A 20,008-nucleotide genomic window follows, 5' to 3' on the forward strand; every position below is an offset into this window, starting at 1 on the left:
CGACGTCTTAATGGAAGGCATCATAATAAATTTGTGGCCATTCTTAATTCACCACAGAAATGGATTTAAAAAGTTTAAAACATCCAGAAATATTTATATGGAGAGTATGCTATTGCAGCCCAGGGAAGGCAAGAACCAACTCTACCTGGAGTAATAGCTGAGGAGAGGGGGAGGAGTTTGTCGGGCATCTAAGAAGGAGGAACATGTACCACAGAGGAGCTGGGCATATTTAGTGCATCAGAAGTGGGATATGCTAGAGGGGGGAGTGCATGAGAGGGGAGGAAGGGAGACACATGGTGGTGTCACTGTGGTGAAGACTGATGAGGGTGAAAAGGTGTAGAGATGGTAGTAGAGACACTCACATGTTCTCAAGTTCCTGTCTCAAACTCTTCACTGTGAGGGTCACACCAGAGAGGTGGTCTTCTAGATTCCATCCTGAAAATACACTGTGTAGTTTACACTAAAACAACTAGAGCTATGGGAAGAACATATTTCCATGAAGGTAGGTCTGGCCTACATGGGATCACACAGGAGTTTTAGCCAAAATGTTTAGGAACCATTCAGTAAAAGAATAAGGGTGGATGGGTTACTGTGGTACAGAGCCTATGGGACATTCAAGAAAGTCTAGGATCTGGATCTGGGCAAATGGGTTGGGTTCTGAGAAAGAGTAGAGTGGGGAAGACAGGATAAATGATGGAACATACAGTCATGGCCTTCTAGGCCATAGATAGAGGACAGGAGGGAAGAGGAGTGCCTAATCATTTGATATCAGGGCTACCCCTCTAGAAACTAGATCTGTACTTAGTATAGAAACAAAGGGGAAAGGGGTAGAGGCAGCTCAGCAAGGTTCTAGGGAGAGGGTGGGGTAGACATGTCTTTCTCAGCATCAGAAGGGGTAGGGAATGTAAGTTAAATTCTCTTTCCCACTCGCTTTCTCCCCCTCAAAGTCATCTCAAGTTATCAGGACAATGTTTTGAAAAGGACATCTTCAAAGAAAACCCTGAACAACATTTTTTTTAAACAAGAAGATAAAGCAAATCCAATTTGTTGAGATGTTGCTACTGTTCTCAGAGATAAATCACATTATTGTGTTTTATCAGCAGATTGGTGGACAGTGTAACAATTTAAAACTGAAACTGAAATGGAAAGGGCTTCTGGTGTCTCCGAAGGATCCATTATTTCAGGTGGGTTCCTGGACAGTGTCTCACAGTGTCACACAGGTCTGTGTGAGAAACACAAAGAGATTATATAAATTGGGGCAGCTTTGGGAGGCATGCGAGGAGAGTAGATGGTTTGACAGCGGTGGGTGTGCGGGAGCTTCTCTCATTGAGTGGATACTGTGTAGGATGTAAGGGTTGCATACAATGGGACCCAAAGCCACTATGGAGTCCAAGGTTATAGTGGTGCCTCTCACCAAAGGGTCCCATAGGAGTTCACAGTCCTGGTCTATTACTAGGACACTGAGTAATTTTAGTTATTTGATTATTATCCAAATGAGGATAATAATTACTTGTCTCAACTGATTATTGTGAGTATAAAGGAGGACAATTTATACAAAGAATTTTGGTGAGGCAGGAGGATTGCTGTGAGTTTGATGCCAGTCTGGGTTATATAATATGTTCCTGTTTCAAAAACCAAAACACAAAAACCAAAACAAACCAAGCAAACAAGTACTCAAAAAAGTTTCTGATGTGGAGCATAGACAGTGTTGTAGCTACCAATATTTTATGGTTTTTTTTGTATTAGTATTAAATACAGACATATGCATGAACTCCTACAGTTACATCCCACCCTGACTGCTGTAACGAGACAGAATTAAGCCATAGATTTTTTCACTGCTAAGATTAGGTCATACAGATACACCATGTCAGTGGGAAAAGACATACTGAATTACTAAACAGAAATTCTTGTCATTGAAATAGCCTCAAGGCTGCCTGGGTCTTCACAATTCCTGCAGATGCGAAGGCCAGGTATAGCAAAGTCACTGGGACACTGAAGCCCTTGTGACGGAGTTCCAGCATCATCTCGGCCACAGAATGACTAGTTGTCCTAATTACAGTGTAAAGGACTAGTAGTCCCTTGTCATGGGACATACATGAACCCACAAAGCTTTTGTTGCCTCTACTTTAATGTCCTGTATAGTCTCCAAGGCTACATTCATATTTTATGTGTTTATCTCCTCTATTAGGTGATTAACTCCTCAAATACAAATGGCATTTAATTAGCATTTATTCTTTTCTAGTTATAGAATTAATATTGGTGTCTTTTAGTTCTCACAGTGTATAATGGCACTTAAAAAATATGCTCTCAGCATGAGCAGATAAACCCTGTCTGAACTGAATATGTACTCATCTTGGGAAATTGGAACCATTTTCCTGGCCTCCTCAAGTCTTAACTTGTCTATTATTCCTAGCATATATCAGACCATATTCATGAGACATGATTATTATATTTCTGATTACTCCCAAATCTGTATGCTGGCTTCAGTGCAGCTATATGGATTAAGGTACATCATTTCTGCTTAGATACACAGTGGACATCCAGACACTAATGCTCCGACATGGCAGTTCTTTCTTCTGAACTTTTCTTCCTTGCTTCCCCATCTATTCAAATGGTACTGCCACCCACCCAGTAGCTTAAAACAAAAGTGTGGGAGCTGTCATTCCATGTCTCTTTTGGTCAGTGTGCAGTCCATCAGCAAATGCTCTCATGGCATGGACTGCTCCTCACCCTTTCCACTATCTCACCCAGGCTTAACTCCTTTGCTCATGTTATTTTCCTTTTTTTGCACAAATATTAAACTTCCTAAAGAACTTCTGTGCTTTTACTATCTTTTATTTTATGTCTACAGTGTTTGCCTTCATTTATGCATGTGCATACTATATACCTCCCTGGTACCCAAAAAGAAGAGAAGAGGGCATCAGACTCCCTGGAGCCAGAGTTAGAGATGGTTGTGAATTCCCTGAATGGTTGCTGGGAACCAAGTACAGTTTTTCTTCTCTTCTTTTCTTTTTTACATTAACTATAAACTGATTGGCCCATTAGCTCAGGCTTCTTATTAACTTTTATAACTTATATTAGTGCATTATTCTTGTCTGTGTTAGCCACGTGGCTTGGTATCTTTTTAACGGAACAGTCACATCTTGCTTGCTCTGTGATCGGGTCAGGACTGCAGACCAAGGGGCTGCAGACCAAGCTTTCCTCTTCCCAGAATTCTCCTGTTCTCTTTGACCTGTCTCTACTTCCTGTCTTGTTATCCTGCATATACCTGCCTGGCTATTGGCCAATCAGCATTTGTTTAAAATATAATTGACAGAATACAGACCATTGTCCCACACCACTTCCCCTCTTTTCTCTTTTTAAAACAAGGACTCTGAATCTAATATCCTTTGTTTAGCTTTTCTCCTTACCATTAGCCATAAAAACTTGTAACAAACATTCTAAACAAAGGAAAATATCCAAAGTCTATTTGGATATGGGGGAATGTGGATGTAGTTTTCCAGACTACTTTCTGCTGGTTGGGGGCACTGATAATCTTATGGGGACCTAAAGAAAATTCAGAATTATGATCAAGTCGTGACTGGAGTATCCTTATGAGGCTTGATCATCTCAGGTAACAGTCTTGCATCTGTTCTGGCAAATCCATTTTCTTTACAAGAGCAGCGAGTGCTCTTAAATGTTTTCACTCCTTACCTCTTTGCTTTTGGCCTTCAGGATCTCAGCCACTCTCAGATCCTTCCAGAGAAATGATGGACACACTGGGAGTGGGGTAACTTCTGTAGTAGAAAGCCTGGGGGAAAGGAAAGACAGTGTATGAAGACTATGCATGTATATCTGTGATGGTTAATCTCAGTTTTCAACTTGATGGGAGCTAGAATCACCATGGAAGACTGTTCTCTCAGCATGCTTCTGTGAGAGGAGCCTGGGAGGACCTGCCCACTGTGAGTGGCATCATTCCTTGGGCTGGGTACTTGGACTGTATAAGAAGGAGAAAGTGAGTGCTCATCACTTCAAGATTGCAGATGCAAAGTGACCAGCAGTCTCCTCAGGCTCCTGCTGTGTGATCTGCACCCTTGAACTGTGAGCCAAAATAACCCCTTCCCCCTCCCCCCATAGGTTATTTTTAACAGATATCTTCTTTCTGCTGCAACAGAAAGAATAACAAAGACAATAGGTGTGTGCATATTTCTCTCTTAGAAACTCAGAGTGCTGGGGAAACAAGGAAGTTTAAGAGAGAACACAGAGGTCTTACAACAGGGGATATGAGAAGAAGTTCCTTGTAAAAGGAGCAACCACTTAGTTGGTGAAAAGGAGCTCATCTTGGAGGTGGGCTGGGTAAGGTGATAGCCATGACTGTTTGCCCTGAATCAGCCAGCAGGGCAGTTGGAACAACTTGTCCATTCATTAGGCCTATAATGTGTTACTAAACAACAAACACTGACCATTTCCTTCACGTAAGTTCAACCGTCCTACCCTTTCAGTGGTGTTAAAGATAGGCTAGCAGGTAAAACCATGAGACCTCAAAAAGCAACACGTTCAGGTATCTGACTTATTCTTTCACTCTGCCTGCCTTCCAGAAAACCCCAAATTTCTGGCTGTGGGGGTTGGGGAGAATTTTTTGAATTGCGTTCTTGAGTCTTATAAAGACTGATTACGGAACACCCAAAGGCAGGGCTCTAGTGAGTATTTCAGAGGCTAAAGAGTATCAGAGACAGCTGGCTCTTCTTATACTGAGGATGGGTAGGCTTTGGGATCCTGAGAAGCATCATATTGTCTCTTTATTTGCAGCACCATACCTGCATGATGGAGACTCCTAAATTCCTACAGCTTCTCACTGTGCCCTGTGTACACAGATCCCCAAACCCTTCCAATTGGAGGTAATGTGACAGTCTGATCCTCTTAGAGGAAAGATAAAATGCAGACAGCCTCAGAATTCTTGGCTGCAGCCCTCAGCTTAATGTGGATAAACCCCAGGCCAAACATGAACTTCCTGTTTTCACAGTATATTTAATTGAGAACTGTGGCTTGTTTTGTTCCCTGAGCTAAACTGGCATCGGTACAAGTGAAAATTGTGCAAAACGAGAGCTGCAGGCTTAGGTGAGTGCCGAAAGGAGAGGGTGAAATTGGGTTATGAAACCACAGGATTGAGCTATTTTTCTTTCTTATGATTATTCTCCCATTTCTTGGTCTTTCCTGGTTGCAGCGCCACAGTCAATGAATGCCCTTTCTAAGCCATCTGCATGGAGCTAGGAGACCAGGAACTCATCCCTTCTGGGTGAAATTACCAGCTTTAAGTTGGTGTACACAACGTGTCCTGCGCTATGAAAAAGGTGGTCACTCATCCTTTCTCCTTTAGGTGACAGTTGCACCTGCTATTTCTTTTCTTTGGACCCTTGCTAGAACTTGCAGCTAAACGTGTAATACCTCTTTAACACAAGCATGTGTAACACAGACCAGGCCAAGCTGTTTAGGTGAAAGACTTAAGGATCCACAAATAATTGTAGGCATTAAGTAAAAATATCTTCTAGAATTTTGTGGAGTTGAATCCCAGTCTTAAGACTTTTTTCCTTCCTTCCTTCCTTCCTTCCTTCCTTCCTTCCTTCCTTCCTTCCTTCCTTCCTTCCTTCCTTCCTCCCTCCCTCCCTCCCTCCCTCCCTCCCTTCCTTTTCATTTATATATATATAATTCTGGCAAACCAGATTGCTGGGAAGCTTGAGTTTCAGAAATGGGAGGGGTTTAGAGGTCATCTTTGTTGAATATATCTTTGATAAATGAGTAATATTTTCCCCAGTATTTGTTTACATATCTGTTTCTTTCTTGATTTATTATACAGTCCTGAGGTTCAGATGCAGGGCCTTGTGCATGCTAGGGAGGAGCTCTACAACTGAGCTGCTCCTCAAATCTTTTCACCAGCCTTTTGGCTTGAAAAGTCAAACCCACAACAAGGAAGTTTTCTTGTTGAAAAAGAAAATTGTTAGCACCATAATAAAGGTGGTAAGGGAGATCTGTGAACTTGCTTCTATCTGGGATGCTTAAGATTGCTAGGGAAATCTGCTGGATCCACCCCAGCTGTGCTCTCTTACGTTTTTCAAATTCATCCACGTCTTTGTAGCCATCAGCTTCAAAGGCCAACCGGAAGTCCAGGAGATGAGACCGCACTGTGACAGTCCACCTGCAGAGGGAGGATTCTTTGATATTCATGTGCTGTGACCACTGACAGCCTTTCCCTAGGGGTTCAGGGATGCTTGAATGTGCTGCACGCTTTTGTTCTATAAGCAGACAAGGCACAAGCGAGCCGCTTGCCTGCATCTGAATGACACCGCTTCCTCTGCTTCCTCCCTCCGAGAGTGTACAAGGCTCTGTGACCTCGTGGTGCCTTTTCTGACCAGCAGAGAAAAACCCCTGAGGAAGCCAAGCTAAGACATAGGGAGGAAGTCTGTAGGTCTTGGATAAATGATCTAGCTCTCTTCTTATTTCTCTCCCTCTTTCCCCTCATTCCTCTTCCTAAACTAGAGCAAGAGCACTTGAAAAAATGATGCAGAGAGAAACAGCCACGCTAGACATCTTTGATGCTTGCCCTTTGTAAACCACCACCATCTGTAGTCACAATCCAGGGAGGACACAGGGCACCAGCTTCTGCCTTCTCTCAGAGCTCAGTCTTAGGAGGCTGCAGGCAGAGGCGAGAAGAGGCTCTCTAGAATGCTAGCAAAGGCAGACAAATGGCTGACGGATTTGCTGAGATGTGGACTGAGCCCGGCAGCTGTTCAGGCCTTCAGAGGGTTGTTGAGAAAGTGCTGGACTTTCCCGTCAAGCTGTTCTGCTGCTGCTGCCGCTGGCATTCTGAAAGCTGCCGGAGTGACTTGTGGGTTCTATGGCATTTTCACAGTTCTGGAGGCCTTCTGTACACACGCCTGCATTTCATGCTCATCAGAGCCCATATGAGGTATGGACTATCATTATTCACTGCTTTGTAGGCAGGAAAAAAAAAGCCACAAGAAGGATAAATAGCATGCCCCTAAACAAACCCGGTCAGCAACAGGAGACCACGCCACCCCGTGAGCTTGCCGGCATTTTACTTTAGTCACGCAGCTTGGTGTCTGATGCTTGTCTAGTGCATGGATCAGTAGTTCTCAAACTTGAGTGTGCGTCAGAATCACCGGGAACTCTTGAAGCACCACAGGCAACTGTTTACCACCCGCAGGCTTTCTGAGATCTTGGTGCGCATACAGGCACGCGCGCGGATAATTTATCTCTTCTCCTGGTCTCTCTAAGTCATTGTAAGCCAATGTGTTATTTAGTATTCAGTTTAAAAGAGGAAGGAACACATTCCAAGTCTTGTGAGTACATATGTGAGGGTGAGGGTGTGGGGAGCCGTGATGCCAGTGGGATTCAAAGCAGGCACAGGTCGGGCAGATTACAGAAAGATGGATTCATGGTTGAGACAAATACTGGGGAGGTAAATAAACAACTGCCCTCCAACCTGCCTCATCATTTAGATGAGGTAGGAGCCCTGTGGATTGAGGGAAAGAGCTGTAGGTATGAAGGAGGTTGGCACTAGTGGAACCTGAAGAGATAACAGGAAGTTAGGGCTAGATATGGCCCTGGAATGGTGGACAGACCCTGAGAAGAAATGGCAGTAAGTTACTAGCATTTACTGGCAGCGGATTGTCAGAGCTAGTAGCAGCAGAAACAAGCCTTGAACTTGACTGAAGACCATGGGACAAGGGCGAACGTGCATGAGGCAATAAGGGTACTGGGCGTCTCCACTTATCTAGATGATATCGAGAACCTAGAATTCTCTCTTTGTTGTGACTTTGATACCGTATAAGCCCCTTGGAGTTATTATCTATATTAAGTTAAAACTGAATCATAGGAAGTTAAAGTATTTCAGTTAAATACTGCCCCCCTCCCACAGACTCGTGGAACTTCTTAATCCATAGCACTGTTTTGAAACTTGCGAAACCTTTGTGATGTGGGCCTAACGGATAAAAGCAGGTTTCAAGGGGGAGGCATTTGAAGGTCTCACCTGCCTCTGGTTCTGGCTGTACACTCTGACCCCTGGTTTGTGTCATGTGAAGAAGTCCTGTCAAGTGTTCCAGCCACCATGTGGGCCTCCTCCTGCAGAAGTCCCTCTGCCACCCTGCCCTGCTTCCTCCACTGTGATGGACTCTCCCATCCAAAGCTGTAAGTCGAAACCAATCCTTCCTCCCACAGCTCTTTCTGATAGGTATATCGGACAATATGAAAAGTAACTAATATAGATAGTTGTATTCATTTTGACACCTCAAGCTGATTATACCGATAAATTTCAGTCTAGGGTGTGAGGGCCATGTGGAAATGAAAGCAGAGCAGGTGGTGACGAATTCTCTGCCAAGGTCACCTTGCAGAGGTGTAAGACTTGAGCTAGAAGATGGTAGATAAATGTGTGTTTACCATGTTATAGATAAAAACATTAGATTAACTACATTTCCATTTCAACACATGATCTTGCTAATCCCTTCTTCCAATTACAGGATTTTCAAGGACTATAAGGACTACCGAGAAATTCCAAAATATTCCTTTTGTATATAACACCTTTCTCCTCTTTGAAACAATTTTATGTGTTGCTAGTGCCAAGATCAAGTTTCCTTCTTCCTTTTTTTTCTTTTGGTTTTTCGAGACAGGGTTTTTCTGTACCTTTGAAGCCTGTCTTGGAATTAGCTCTTATAGACCAGGCTGACCTCGAACTCATAGAGATCTGCCTGCCTCTGCCTCCCAAGTGCCGCCGTTAAAGGCGTGCACTGCCACTGCCCAGCTTTAAGTCTCCTTCCTGAACACTGGGACTGGCAAGCCCAGTCCAAACTCTTCCTTCCTTCCCTTCGCATTATTTAGAAAGATTGTCAGACTTGAACATTTTCAATTATCCTTCATGTGAGCAGATCCCCTGACTGGCGTGTTTCAGTTCTGTATACCCTCCTGGATTGATGGTTACTCTGAAGGTTTTGTTGACCAGATGCCCTGGACAGGCCAGGAGCAGGCAGGGTTCCACTACTTTTAAAATTCATGTGCGAGGGTGTTTTATCACATGGATGTCTGGGTGCCACATGTGTGCAGTGCCCGCATAGGACAGAGATGGAATTAGAGTCCAGGTGATTGTGAGCCACCATGTAGGTGCTGGAATCAAACTCAGGTCCTCTGGAAGAGCAGCAAGTGCTCCTAACCACTGAACTACCTTTAAAGCTCCAGACTACTTTCTTATTTTAAATTTACTCAAAGCTTTTAAAAATAATTTGTATATGTTGAAACTGACATTGCTGCAAGCATATACAATAGAAATTAGTTTTATTTCCATTGTGCAGATGAATGCAGTTAGGATGGGTGAATCAAGAGACCATTGAAGAGCATCCCCAGAACTGGAGAAGTGATAAGAGAGGAAAGGCATATAGCAGCACTTGGAGTAGAGTCAATAGTCCTGGTTTCATTTGGCTGAACACCCTTTTGTTTATTTATTTATTTAGTGTGTGTATGCATGTTAATATGTGTGTGGTCGCACATGTCTGTAGCGTGAACGTGGAGGTCAGAAGACATCTTGCAGGCCATTAACTGTTCTGCCTTTCTAAACCGGGTTGTAGAGATTGAACTCGGTTCCTCAGGCTTGGAGGCAAGCACATTTACCCCTGCTATCCCCTGAGCTGTCTTACCTCCTCAACTCCCATTATAAGATTCTCTCTCATCTATAAATATGGGGATGGATATGGGTATGCGTATGGGTGTGGGTATAGTTATAGGTCTGTGTGAAACAAGGTCTCTCATATAGCTCAGCGTGCTGCCTAGTTTTACATCAGATTGACATAGGCCAGAATCATGTGAAAGGAGAAAAATCTCAATTGAGGAAACGCCTCCAAAAGATCCAGTCGTAGGCATTTTCTTCACTAGAAATTGATAAGAGAGAACTCTGTTCACTGTGCCTGGTGCTACTCCTGGGCAGGTTCTTCTGGGTTCTGCAAGAAAGCAGACTGAGCAAGCCATGATGAGCAAGCCAGTAAGCAGCACCCCTCCTTGGACTTTGCATCAGTTACTGCTTCCAGGTTCCTTCCCTGATTGGGTTCCTGTCCTGACTCTCTTCAGTGGTGGATAATGTTGTGGAAATGTAAGCCAGATGAACCTTTCCTCCCCAACTGGCTTTTGATCATGATGTTACATCATAGCAATAGGAACCTTATGTAAGACTCCAAGAATGAGTCCACATTCACTCTATAGTCAAGGATGACTTCGAACTCCTTATTCTCTTGCTTCTGCTTCCTAAGCAGTGGGATTATAGCCTGTATCACCAGGCTCAGCCTTGAAGAGTTGTTTTTGAATAAAGATTGCAAGTTAACATTGAAATCTCAGTGTGGATTTGTTTTCCTTTCTCAGTGTGGGATATTCTGAAGTTAATGGTCTATAAACAATTTGCTGGTTAGACCGTGCCATTCTCAGTGAATCATTGTGAGCATAGCCCCAGCAGGTGGTGTTAAAACTGGGAGGCAGTTTCAACATTGCCTTGCTGCTCTTCCAGTGAAATTTCGTGGGCCTCACAGGCGGTTGGAGGGAGCATTTCCTTGCTGAGAAGGCTCTTAGGGGGCTCTATCCCCATCTGCATAGGTACAGCATTGGTGAGCACAGTCCCTGCTGGCTGATATCTCTACACTGTGTTTGAACAGCTTCCTGTTTACTGCAGGGGAGTTAAAGGAGTGGGTGAACACATGATACCAAACAGTAGAGATACGATCCAAAAGCCATATATTATCAATCACACATTCTGAGAGGCTGAGGGAGGAAGACCCAGTGGCACATGAGGCAAAAGAGGGTTGAACTTGAGAGCAGAGGGAACATCTGGGGTCCTGGAACGTTACAAACCGGGCTTTGTAGTATCAAGGGAATAGGATAGTCCCTGGTTTCCTTGGGGAAACATATTTGAGTTATTTAAATGAGTCCATGCATTGTTACAGAACTGAGCCCTCGACTAGGAATGAAAAGGAACTTGATCTGGTCTACTAGGTAAGGAAGGTTAGGTTGCTTGCCCATTGTTCTTAACCCATGAGGAGAAGGAGAGGACGCTGTGGCTAGGCCTTCAAAGCTTGCCTGGTTTTAGTGAATTTTACTATGAGGTCTTCAGCCGCATGCTGACGGATGACTTACATGAAGGCTTTTACTATGTCAGACTACCTTAAATCATCGCTTCAAGAACATGATCTCCTACCTCTTTGTGACTGGCAGCTCCAGTGCATGAATATTCTTCAGCCCGAAGACAGGATGCCAACTGTATCAGCTGGGCCTTCTGTCTCTGGGACAAAAATGGGAGAAAAACAAGTAAAGGTGGTGATTGATTATGGGTCTATGGTGAGGTAGAACACCCTAGCATTGGGAGTGCACATGGTAGAGGTACAAGCCTCACGCAGGACTGGAAGTAGACTAGGTATAACCTTCAAAGACATGCCCGTAGGAGGTGCCTCCTCCACCTAGGCCTGCCTCTTAAAGTTTCAGCAGCACATGAAATGGGATCACATGTTCAGCACAGGAGCATGTGGGGACATCGCATAATCAAACAATGCTAGGTTCCAGAGTCTTGCTAACGATCTAGTGTGCAACAGTATTCTAGTTTCTTTCCGACTGATGTCAGGTATCACTGGTGCTAGGGAGGGGACACATGAGGACTACGCTCATTAGTTTTCAGCCTTCGATGTCTCCAGGCTCCTGTCATAATTTTCACACTAGGCTGCTAGGACGCTCTGCTTGCTTTAACCAGATTTCCATGAGTAGTTTAGGTCTGTCTGTGGAGAAAGAGTAGGCAGAATTCACCAAGAGCACAGAAAAGGATTTGTGAAAAGCACACGGATTGATTTCAGAGAGCACAGGCCAGAGAGCTGTGTGGTCTTCAGGAGTGGAGAGGGACGCAGAAGCTGGTTGTCACTCACACTCCAGATCTCACCCTCCTCACGTTTGACCAAGGCACCCCATTTCATGGCATTTGTACTCAGGCTTTATCCCTTCCAGGCCACATGGTGGAAACCACAGTAGGTCCATGGCCTGCACCCAAATTGTATTCTCTTCTTTTCCTCAGAGTCCGCTAGACTGGCTTCCTTTAATCTCAGCTTGAGACTTCCTGGGCAGGAACATGTGATTTGTTTATCTTGGATCACTCACACACCAACAGTTTGGAATCAGGAAGCACTAGCATTCTCCAGAGAACCAGAACAAAGAGGCACAGATGTTTACAGAAGTCCTGTTACTGTATCCGAGCAGCAGCTCCTGGCAGCAGAGCTTTGGTCCATGCCTGAAACCTGAAGAACCGCTAGAGCCATTAGCAGAAAGTCTAGTATACAGGCAAGAGATCGATAGTCCAGATCGGGCAGTGGGAGATACACAGGGAGAGAGAGTTCACTGTCCATGCCGTGTTGTCCATGCCTCAGTTGAGTGGGTAAGGTCATTAGGGAAGGCTGCTTTTCCTACTTGGTCTGCTAACTGACATGGCAGCTCTGCAGACAACCTCACAGACACACCTACAAGTAATGTGTAGTCAGATAACCATGACCCAGCCATACTGATGAATAAAATGGGAAGGCTAGATTACCTCAGTCAAAGCTGGTCAGTAGCCCTTGCTGTGTACATGTGGGTTGAGTGAGTCTCATAGGAAGTTCTCATAGGAAGATGAGTTGCCTTATGAACCACATTGCCTTTGTTTTTGAAAACACTTTAATTTTATTTATTGTTCGACTACATTTTATTTAACATCTATGTGTGTTTTCCCTGCGTGCATGCCTGTGCACTGTATAATACTTGGTGCCCACAGAAGCCATTCGAGAGTGTTATATCCCCTGGAATTGGAGTTACAGATAATTATTGGTGCTGGAAATCAAATCTCGGTCCTCTGGAAGAATTGCCAGTGCCCTTAACCACTGAGACATCTTTCTAGCCCATATTCTTGCTTTAAAACAATGTTTTTGATAGTTCTTTGAGAATTCCATACAATGTGTTTTGATCATCTTCTTTCCCCTCCTTCAACTCTTAAGAATAAGTTTTATAAAATAAAAGCTCATTGTTAGGGCACTGGTGGAACGGTCTCCATTGCTCTGCTGTGTGCTGATTTTTGTGGTGGTTACATTTCCCCTGGGGATTTTATTTTTCATGTTCTACACCCTACATAGAATGAGATTCCGTGTAGCTTTGAATTTTATCTGGCAACTAGCCTGAATTAGGGAAGTAATTTAGTCTCTTTCAACTTTCTTCTCATTAATAAAACAGAGATCAGATACAGGAGCTTTCTAAGTATTAAATAACATATTGTATGCAAAGTCCTTGTCGTTTGAAGGCTAACTATTATTACCACTAATTTACTACTAATCATTATGTCATGTTGGCATGTTCTCAGGCTAACGCTGACAAAGGCCATTCAATAAACTGAAGCTTTCCTTTTGACGGATGGTGACAGCAAGATCGCAAACCGTAGGTGTTCTGAAAGGCACGATCTCTGCTTTCCATACACATAAAACACATAATTATGTTTTCATGCTAGCGAGGACTGAGAAGCAATAATCTTTAATTTTTTCATTTGTTTGTGGTGACATCCACTAACCCGGACCAGCGTTCTGTGGTGGGGAGACCACATAGCGACAATCCAGTCTTACAGTAGCTGTAAATCTGTGGGCCAACTGAAGTCTGTCATTTCTGTCACATAAATATAATGGGGGAAATTACCAATTTGAATCTCTTGTGCTTTTTGTTTTTAAAATACAGCTTCAGGAGGATATATGGTTAGAACAAAGGTTGCGTTAGAGTTTGTGATTCAGTAAAGCGAACAAATGGGTGTTTTAATGGAGACCTGAACAAGCTAGTTTTCATTAATTATAAGGACAGTTCTTTAAAGCCAGCAAGATGACTTGGTGAGTAAAGGCACTTACCTGAAGAGGCAAACCTGAGGACCCACGTACAACCCCAGAATCATGTCAAGGTGGAAGGTGAGATTCACTTCACAGAACTGTCCCCTGGCCTCCGCTCTGTAGCACCATAGGCTGGCGTGACTTCAGTGGGCTTGTCAGAACTCTTTCTTCAGGCCTCTGGTTAAATTTAACTGGATGTTTTATTTACTTTTGGATATTTTAAAAGTTCTTTTATAGTCTAAAAATGGTCAGTTTCCTGAGTGTTTTTCTGGCACAGTTTTTAAGATTTCTTGTTCTGTTATGAAGACAGCTTTAGCTTGGATGAGGTTTTTTTTTTTTGGGGGGGGTGTTTTTCTCTCAGTGATTGAATCTACCTTTTCACTGTTTGTGAGCTTGCAGCGTTTGTGCTGGGAGCCTGAAGGCAGGCTCTCGGGGAGTCCCTGGCATAGGAAATATGATGCTTTGGAAGTTACTCTCTGTGACATCTGACGGTTTGATGACATCTTGGTGAAAACTTCACTATGGCCATTTTTTTGTTAATATTTGAGATTTTATGGATCCAGATTTTCAGATCTTCCATAGGATCGCTTTCCCATTCCATCTTCCCCCTTCTGATTTTCTAATTGGACAGCTTCCAAGGGCCTGGCCTTTCATTTGCTGACTTTTCCCGCTGACTGAGCTCTCCATGGACGCCCTCTCTTTAGGTTTTCAGCTCAGACATGGCTTTATTTGGCTACGAGATTTGTTTTGTCCAGTTCTTTGGTGTCTGTGTGTGCTGAACTTCTCACTTTATCTGGCACCTTTTTGCCGATTTTGTTTATTTGTTCACAACTATTTCTTTGTAGCCATCCCAGTTTCTTTAACACAACCGCGATGATTATTTTCAGGCCATTCTTCCATTTCTATTTCTTTGGGGCCAGCCATTGGGGCTTTACTGTATTCCTCTGACTGTGCAATAGTTCCTTGGTTCTTTGTGTTCCTTGAAGACTCTATTGCCTTTTTCTTTTGAACTCAGTCGTTTCTTCCAGTTTTACTGGCTTCAGAATAGAAACCCTTCACTAATGTAGAGTGGGACAGTCCATGGGTCGCTTAGACATTTGACACTTTAGATTTTTTATTGTCCTGATTATTCCGCTCTTATTTCTTTTAGATGGGAAGTCTTACAGTTGCGGGCTGTGTTGCCACAGATAATAATATAATAAGTGACAACCTGGGCTCAGTGAATAGGATTGCTGGTGAATACACAAATACCAAAGTCCAGCATTTCTCAGAAATCTTGTGAGGTGGATTTCTGTTTGTCACAAAAAGCTGTTACCTCTCTAGATTGCACCAGGAGTCAAGGTCTGTCTTCCAGCTTAACTCTCCTGGGAACTCCTCTGAGTGTCACAGAGCGCTGATCACCTTCATTTTATTTTATTGAAACAAATTCTCATTATTATAGGCCTGGGCTCTCCCAGAACTCATAATAAAGACCAGACTGACCTTGAACTCACAGACATCTGCCTGTTTCTGCCTCCCAAGTCGTGGGATCAAAGTCCTATGCCACCACACCGAGCCTGGTGGTCATTTTTTTCAAGCACTTAGCTCATGAGAAAGCAGCGAACTCAGCTTGTGTCTGGGTTAGCTAGAGCATGCATCTGTTAGAGTATGAATTAGTTGAAAGGGAGATCTTAAGACGTTTTTGCTTTCTAAGCCCGAATATTGACAAATGCTCAGCTTAGAATGGGTACCCATGAGATGGTGATCAGGATTAGTTAGGTTGAGTTCCCCCAGCATCATCTTTAGGTGCATTTGCTGCTGGTATGGGGGTGACGAATAAACACGCACAGTGCCGAGCATTTAATGGAACCGCACTGTGCAGCTGTCAGGTCTTCTTGCCTAAGGCATCTAATTCCAGGATGCTGTCGCTAAGGCTTTCCATGGCTTCTCAGTTTGCTTATTATTCTAATAAGAATGTTTACTGCTCTTGGTAGCAGCTGGGAAGCTGTATTTTTCTTGGCCGCCGCTGACCTTTTAACCTCATTTGGGAATGAGGCCTGTGGTTGTGCAGACCGAATAGCTGGGTTATAACCAGGTCAGCCTTTGTCTTGAAATAGCCGTGAAAAGGAAGTACTAAGTAAGCTGACTGTGGAGAACGTTTCAGGGCCCAGAGGAATAAACAAAGGAGAGAAATGAATTCAGAGCGCTAAGCAGAGGAAAAAGAAGGGCAAAGCTGTGTTCTCAGTGGAATGACACTTATGACTTAATTGAAAAGGAGAAGGTTCAGAGTGTGTCAGTGTGCAATCACTGCTAGCCTTTCTGGTGTCCTTCTTGGTGAAATTGGGGTCAATGCATCTCTGTCTAGGGTGAGCCTTTGAGGGTGGCATCGTTGCCTCATACTTCGAGACATCAGGAAGTTTCTTTGTTGGCTTACTTGAAGGTTGCCCTGAGTCAGTTACTTCTCTACCATTGTCTAGTAAATGATATTACTCAGTGTGTTAGAGGAGGTAACTAACACAGTGGTTAGAACCAGGGGCCGCGGAGCCTGAGTGGATGAGTGTTTTGATGTCTGAGTAAACAGATACTTTCATATTAAAGAGAAATCACCAGGCCGCATGAGACATCTTTGTCAGGTGGAAACTTATGTGTTCGATGTCACGACAAACATTGTTCATAAGCAATCTACTTCCTAGGGTCACATTTTAGGTTTGTGAACTTCTGTAAGTTTCTTAGATTTTTGTGTGTACCCACTTCCCAGACCATAAAATAAATAAATTGATGCTGTTCTCTAGGTTATTGTGGGGTCCAATGAGTACTAAGAATCCTTCATACTAGCACCCCAATAAAGAGTTGTGGGGATGAGGGTCTCACAGGCCTTCTAATTATATTTTCAATTTTATCCTTTTCCTTTGGGATGGGTGCTCTGGGACAGATCAGGGTGACAACATGTTTAGACAAGATGAGTAGACAATGTCGCCAGTCTTTTTTGCATCTAGCTTGAACATATTAGTATCTCTGGCTACATGGTGAGCTGAAGGTAATGGGTAGAAAACTTAGAAATGCTTTTTCATTTAATTTTATTTTCATACAACAAAAGCAATATAGCTCACATGTTCTTTGCGTCCTTCTTCCTGTTGCCTGGCCCTCAGAGGTCATGGTTAGTGTACTGGCAGCCATTTTAGCCATGATGGGACTTTACAAATGGAAGACACCATTTCAGAACAACAGACTAGAAAGATAGCTGGACACAGTGGGGCACACCTTTAGTTCTAACACTCAGGAGGTAGAGGCAGGCAGATCTTTGTGAGTTCAAGACCAGTCTAGTCTACATAGCAAGTTCCAGGACAGCCAGAGCTACACAGAAAACCTTGTCTCAAAAACAAAAGAAAAACTCAAAGCCAAACAAATCAAAAGAACCCCAAACCAAACAAAATAAGAGAAAGACAGAGTAACAAAGTAGGTAACTAGATAAAGAATGGAAACTCAGATCTTCATGGTGCAATGCTTCCCCAGCATTTCTTTGAGGTGAGAGAATTATCTTTTTTTTCAACTCATAAAGTATTTTCCTTTTTCTTTTTGAGTGGGAAGGAACTCATTCTGTTGCCTAGGCTGGCATTAAACTAATCTTGACTCCTGGAATAATTGGGACTACATTAATGTTATTTCATCCGGCTATAGGATTAAAAAATGAGTTTTACATAAATTATTAGCTAATTTGGTTTGCGTGTGTGTATAGTGTGCATGTAAGTATATTTACGTTCACATATATGTGACGCCGTGTATACAAATATATATGCGAAGGTCAGAGGTTAATATCAAGTGTTTCCTTTTATTGCTTTCTGCTGTATTTAACTGAGTCAGGGTCCCTCTCTGAACCTAGTGCTTTCAGATTTGACCTGTCTATCTAGCAAGCTTGTCTCCTGGGCATGCCCTTGTCTCCTTGATACTAAGATGGCAGGCATGCTGCCATGCTCATTCAGGTTTTACATGGCTGGTGGGGTCTCTCAGTTCCATTCCTCGTGCTTATGCTGTAAGCATTTTATCCAATGATCACCTCCCCGGCCCCTGGGCTTTTCATTTTACACAGAAACAATGTTTTCTTTTTTTTTTTTTTTTAATGGGAAATGACGTGAGTATTTTGCAAGTGGCAGGTCTTAATTTGAAGAAAATGTCCAAGTGTTACCTTGCTGTGGGTTGATTCCCACCTGGGTCAGTCAGCTAGACCAGTGTGCTAAGGGAGCAGGCTATAATACAAACACCTAAGGGTGGTGCTTGTAAGGATGATGTTGCCGGAAGCAGTCAAGGAAAAGCATCTTCAGGGCAGTATTTATCAGCGGCGCCACCTTGAGCATGTGAAATAGCAGGCAGCTCTGAGTTCAGGCTTTTTATCCCCCAAGGACTGCAGCAGAGATTAAGTGAGATAATTATAAAAGGATCTGGCTCGTTGTAATTATCTAAGTGCTGTTTATTTCTACTGATTTATTAAAATAGGTCCTTGCTAATCTAAAAGTTCATGGGAATTTTTTTCTTCTATACGTTTGCATGGTTTGAAAAGCACAAGATTCACTGTTTCTTAACTAGACTTGTTTCCACACTCCTACTCTGATGTGGTTTGTCGTTCCTGACAGGCCCTGGCTTGCCTGAGCTTGCCGTGAAGGAGGCAGCAAGAGAGAGTGGACAGCAGACCTAACCCCATTTGCTGAGCCCCTGGCCTGTGTTGGTCCATTGCAGACTGGATGACTTTTCTTTTTCCCTGGGGATGTGTGGCTGAACACAATTACATGCAGCATTTGACAACAGAGCTGGTAATTTATGTGCTGCTGAAATGGAGAAGGAAGGGAATTGGGATGAATATCAATGCGCTCTGAGAGGATGGTGCATTTTTTTTCATCACTTTTAGGGACTGGAGCTGGTTATAGAAGGGAGGATGCTAATTGGTCGCTTGGTGAATTGACCGGAACACATTTCCCTTTAGAATGATGTGTAAGGGGGATGCCTTACCCCTCCACAACTGTGTGGTGATTCAGGGAGAGGAGGGAAGGCAGGGTTCAATTGCCATACTTGCAAACATTTGATGAAATTTCTGACTTGCTACTAAAAATCCTTGCTACACCTTTCCTCAGATCTGTTCTGTTATTAGTGAGAGGCAACACTATCTGGTTGCGCTGTTCTGAAGGCCACATGAGATAAATTATATATAACACTTGATAGGTGGCCGACAAATCAAAAAGAATATCCCCTTTGTGGAACACAGAGATGGCTCACTGAGTAAGATGCCTGCTGCCAAGACAGAAGACCTGAGTGCGATTCTGAAGTCTAGGCGGTGGAAGGAGCTGATTCCTTCACGTGGTCCTCTGCTCCCCACATACAAGCCACGGTATAAACACCACACACACACAGACACACACACACACACACACACAGACACACACACACACACACACACACACACATACACAATGTAAAAATGTTTTTTAAAAACTATGTTCCTTTTGTCTCTTATCATCCAAAGGCAGCAATTTATTCTCTTTGTGAAAACAATTTTATTTGAAAACTTTTAGCCAGGAAAGGAATCCTTTGATTGCACTACTGAGCGCTTTTTAGCTTCATTACAAAAGTTCACTTTGAGGAATACATGTTTATATCTATAAATTCAAACATCTTGCAACGTCTGTTTCTGTTTTTTCTGCTTCAATCATTAAAAATACTATTACTATGTAATTTCTTTCAGTGAGGTTCCCTCTTCATCTAAGACTGGGTTTCTTTTTCCACATGTTACCTTAATAGAAACTGAGGCAAAAAAAGAAATCTATATTTAAGTACATATAAAGCCCTGGATTCAATCTTTAAAACTGGGAGAAAAATTCTCATCTCTTAGATAATAGAGAAGTAGAGATCTCAAATTGTCTTCTCCTGAGAAGGAAAAGCATGTCATCACATAGATTCATAGAAACTGATCTTGGCTGTGGCTCATGTCTGGGTGCATGAGCGGTCTTTTCCTGTGGCCTACATGTAAGCGCTCCTTGGGCAGACCCTAAGCTACTCAAAGTCTTCTGGGAATGTGAGGGCATCGTTGGTATCACCAGGATAAACTTAGACCTCTAGGAAAAAGTAATCTTCCCTGTTTTGAA

The 20,008-nt window shown here is 43.2% G+C and overlaps 1 protein-coding gene across 1 annotated transcript in view; it reads left to right on the forward strand.

Annotated features, from left to right (window-relative positions):
- The first annotated feature begins 6,430 nt into the window (after positions 1-6,430).
- The window catches only part of LOC146894885 (uncharacterized), a 60,716-nt gene continuing 47,138 nt past the window's right edge, over positions 6,431-20,008 (forward strand). The window contains exon 1 of the mRNA XM_087905985.1: positions 6,431-6,943. Within this exon, the coding sequence (XP_087762111.1) occupies positions 6,720-6,943 (224 nt within the window). The 5' untranslated portion in view covers positions 6,431-6,719. The remainder of the gene's footprint in view (positions 6,944-20,008) is intronic.

The sequence above is a fragment of the Myodes glareolus genome, chromosome 5 (genome assembly GCF_982192425.1).
Source record: "Myodes glareolus chromosome 5, mMyoGla1.1, whole genome shotgun sequence".
Lineage (NCBI taxonomy): Eukaryota > Metazoa > Chordata > Mammalia > Rodentia > Cricetidae > Myodes > Myodes glareolus.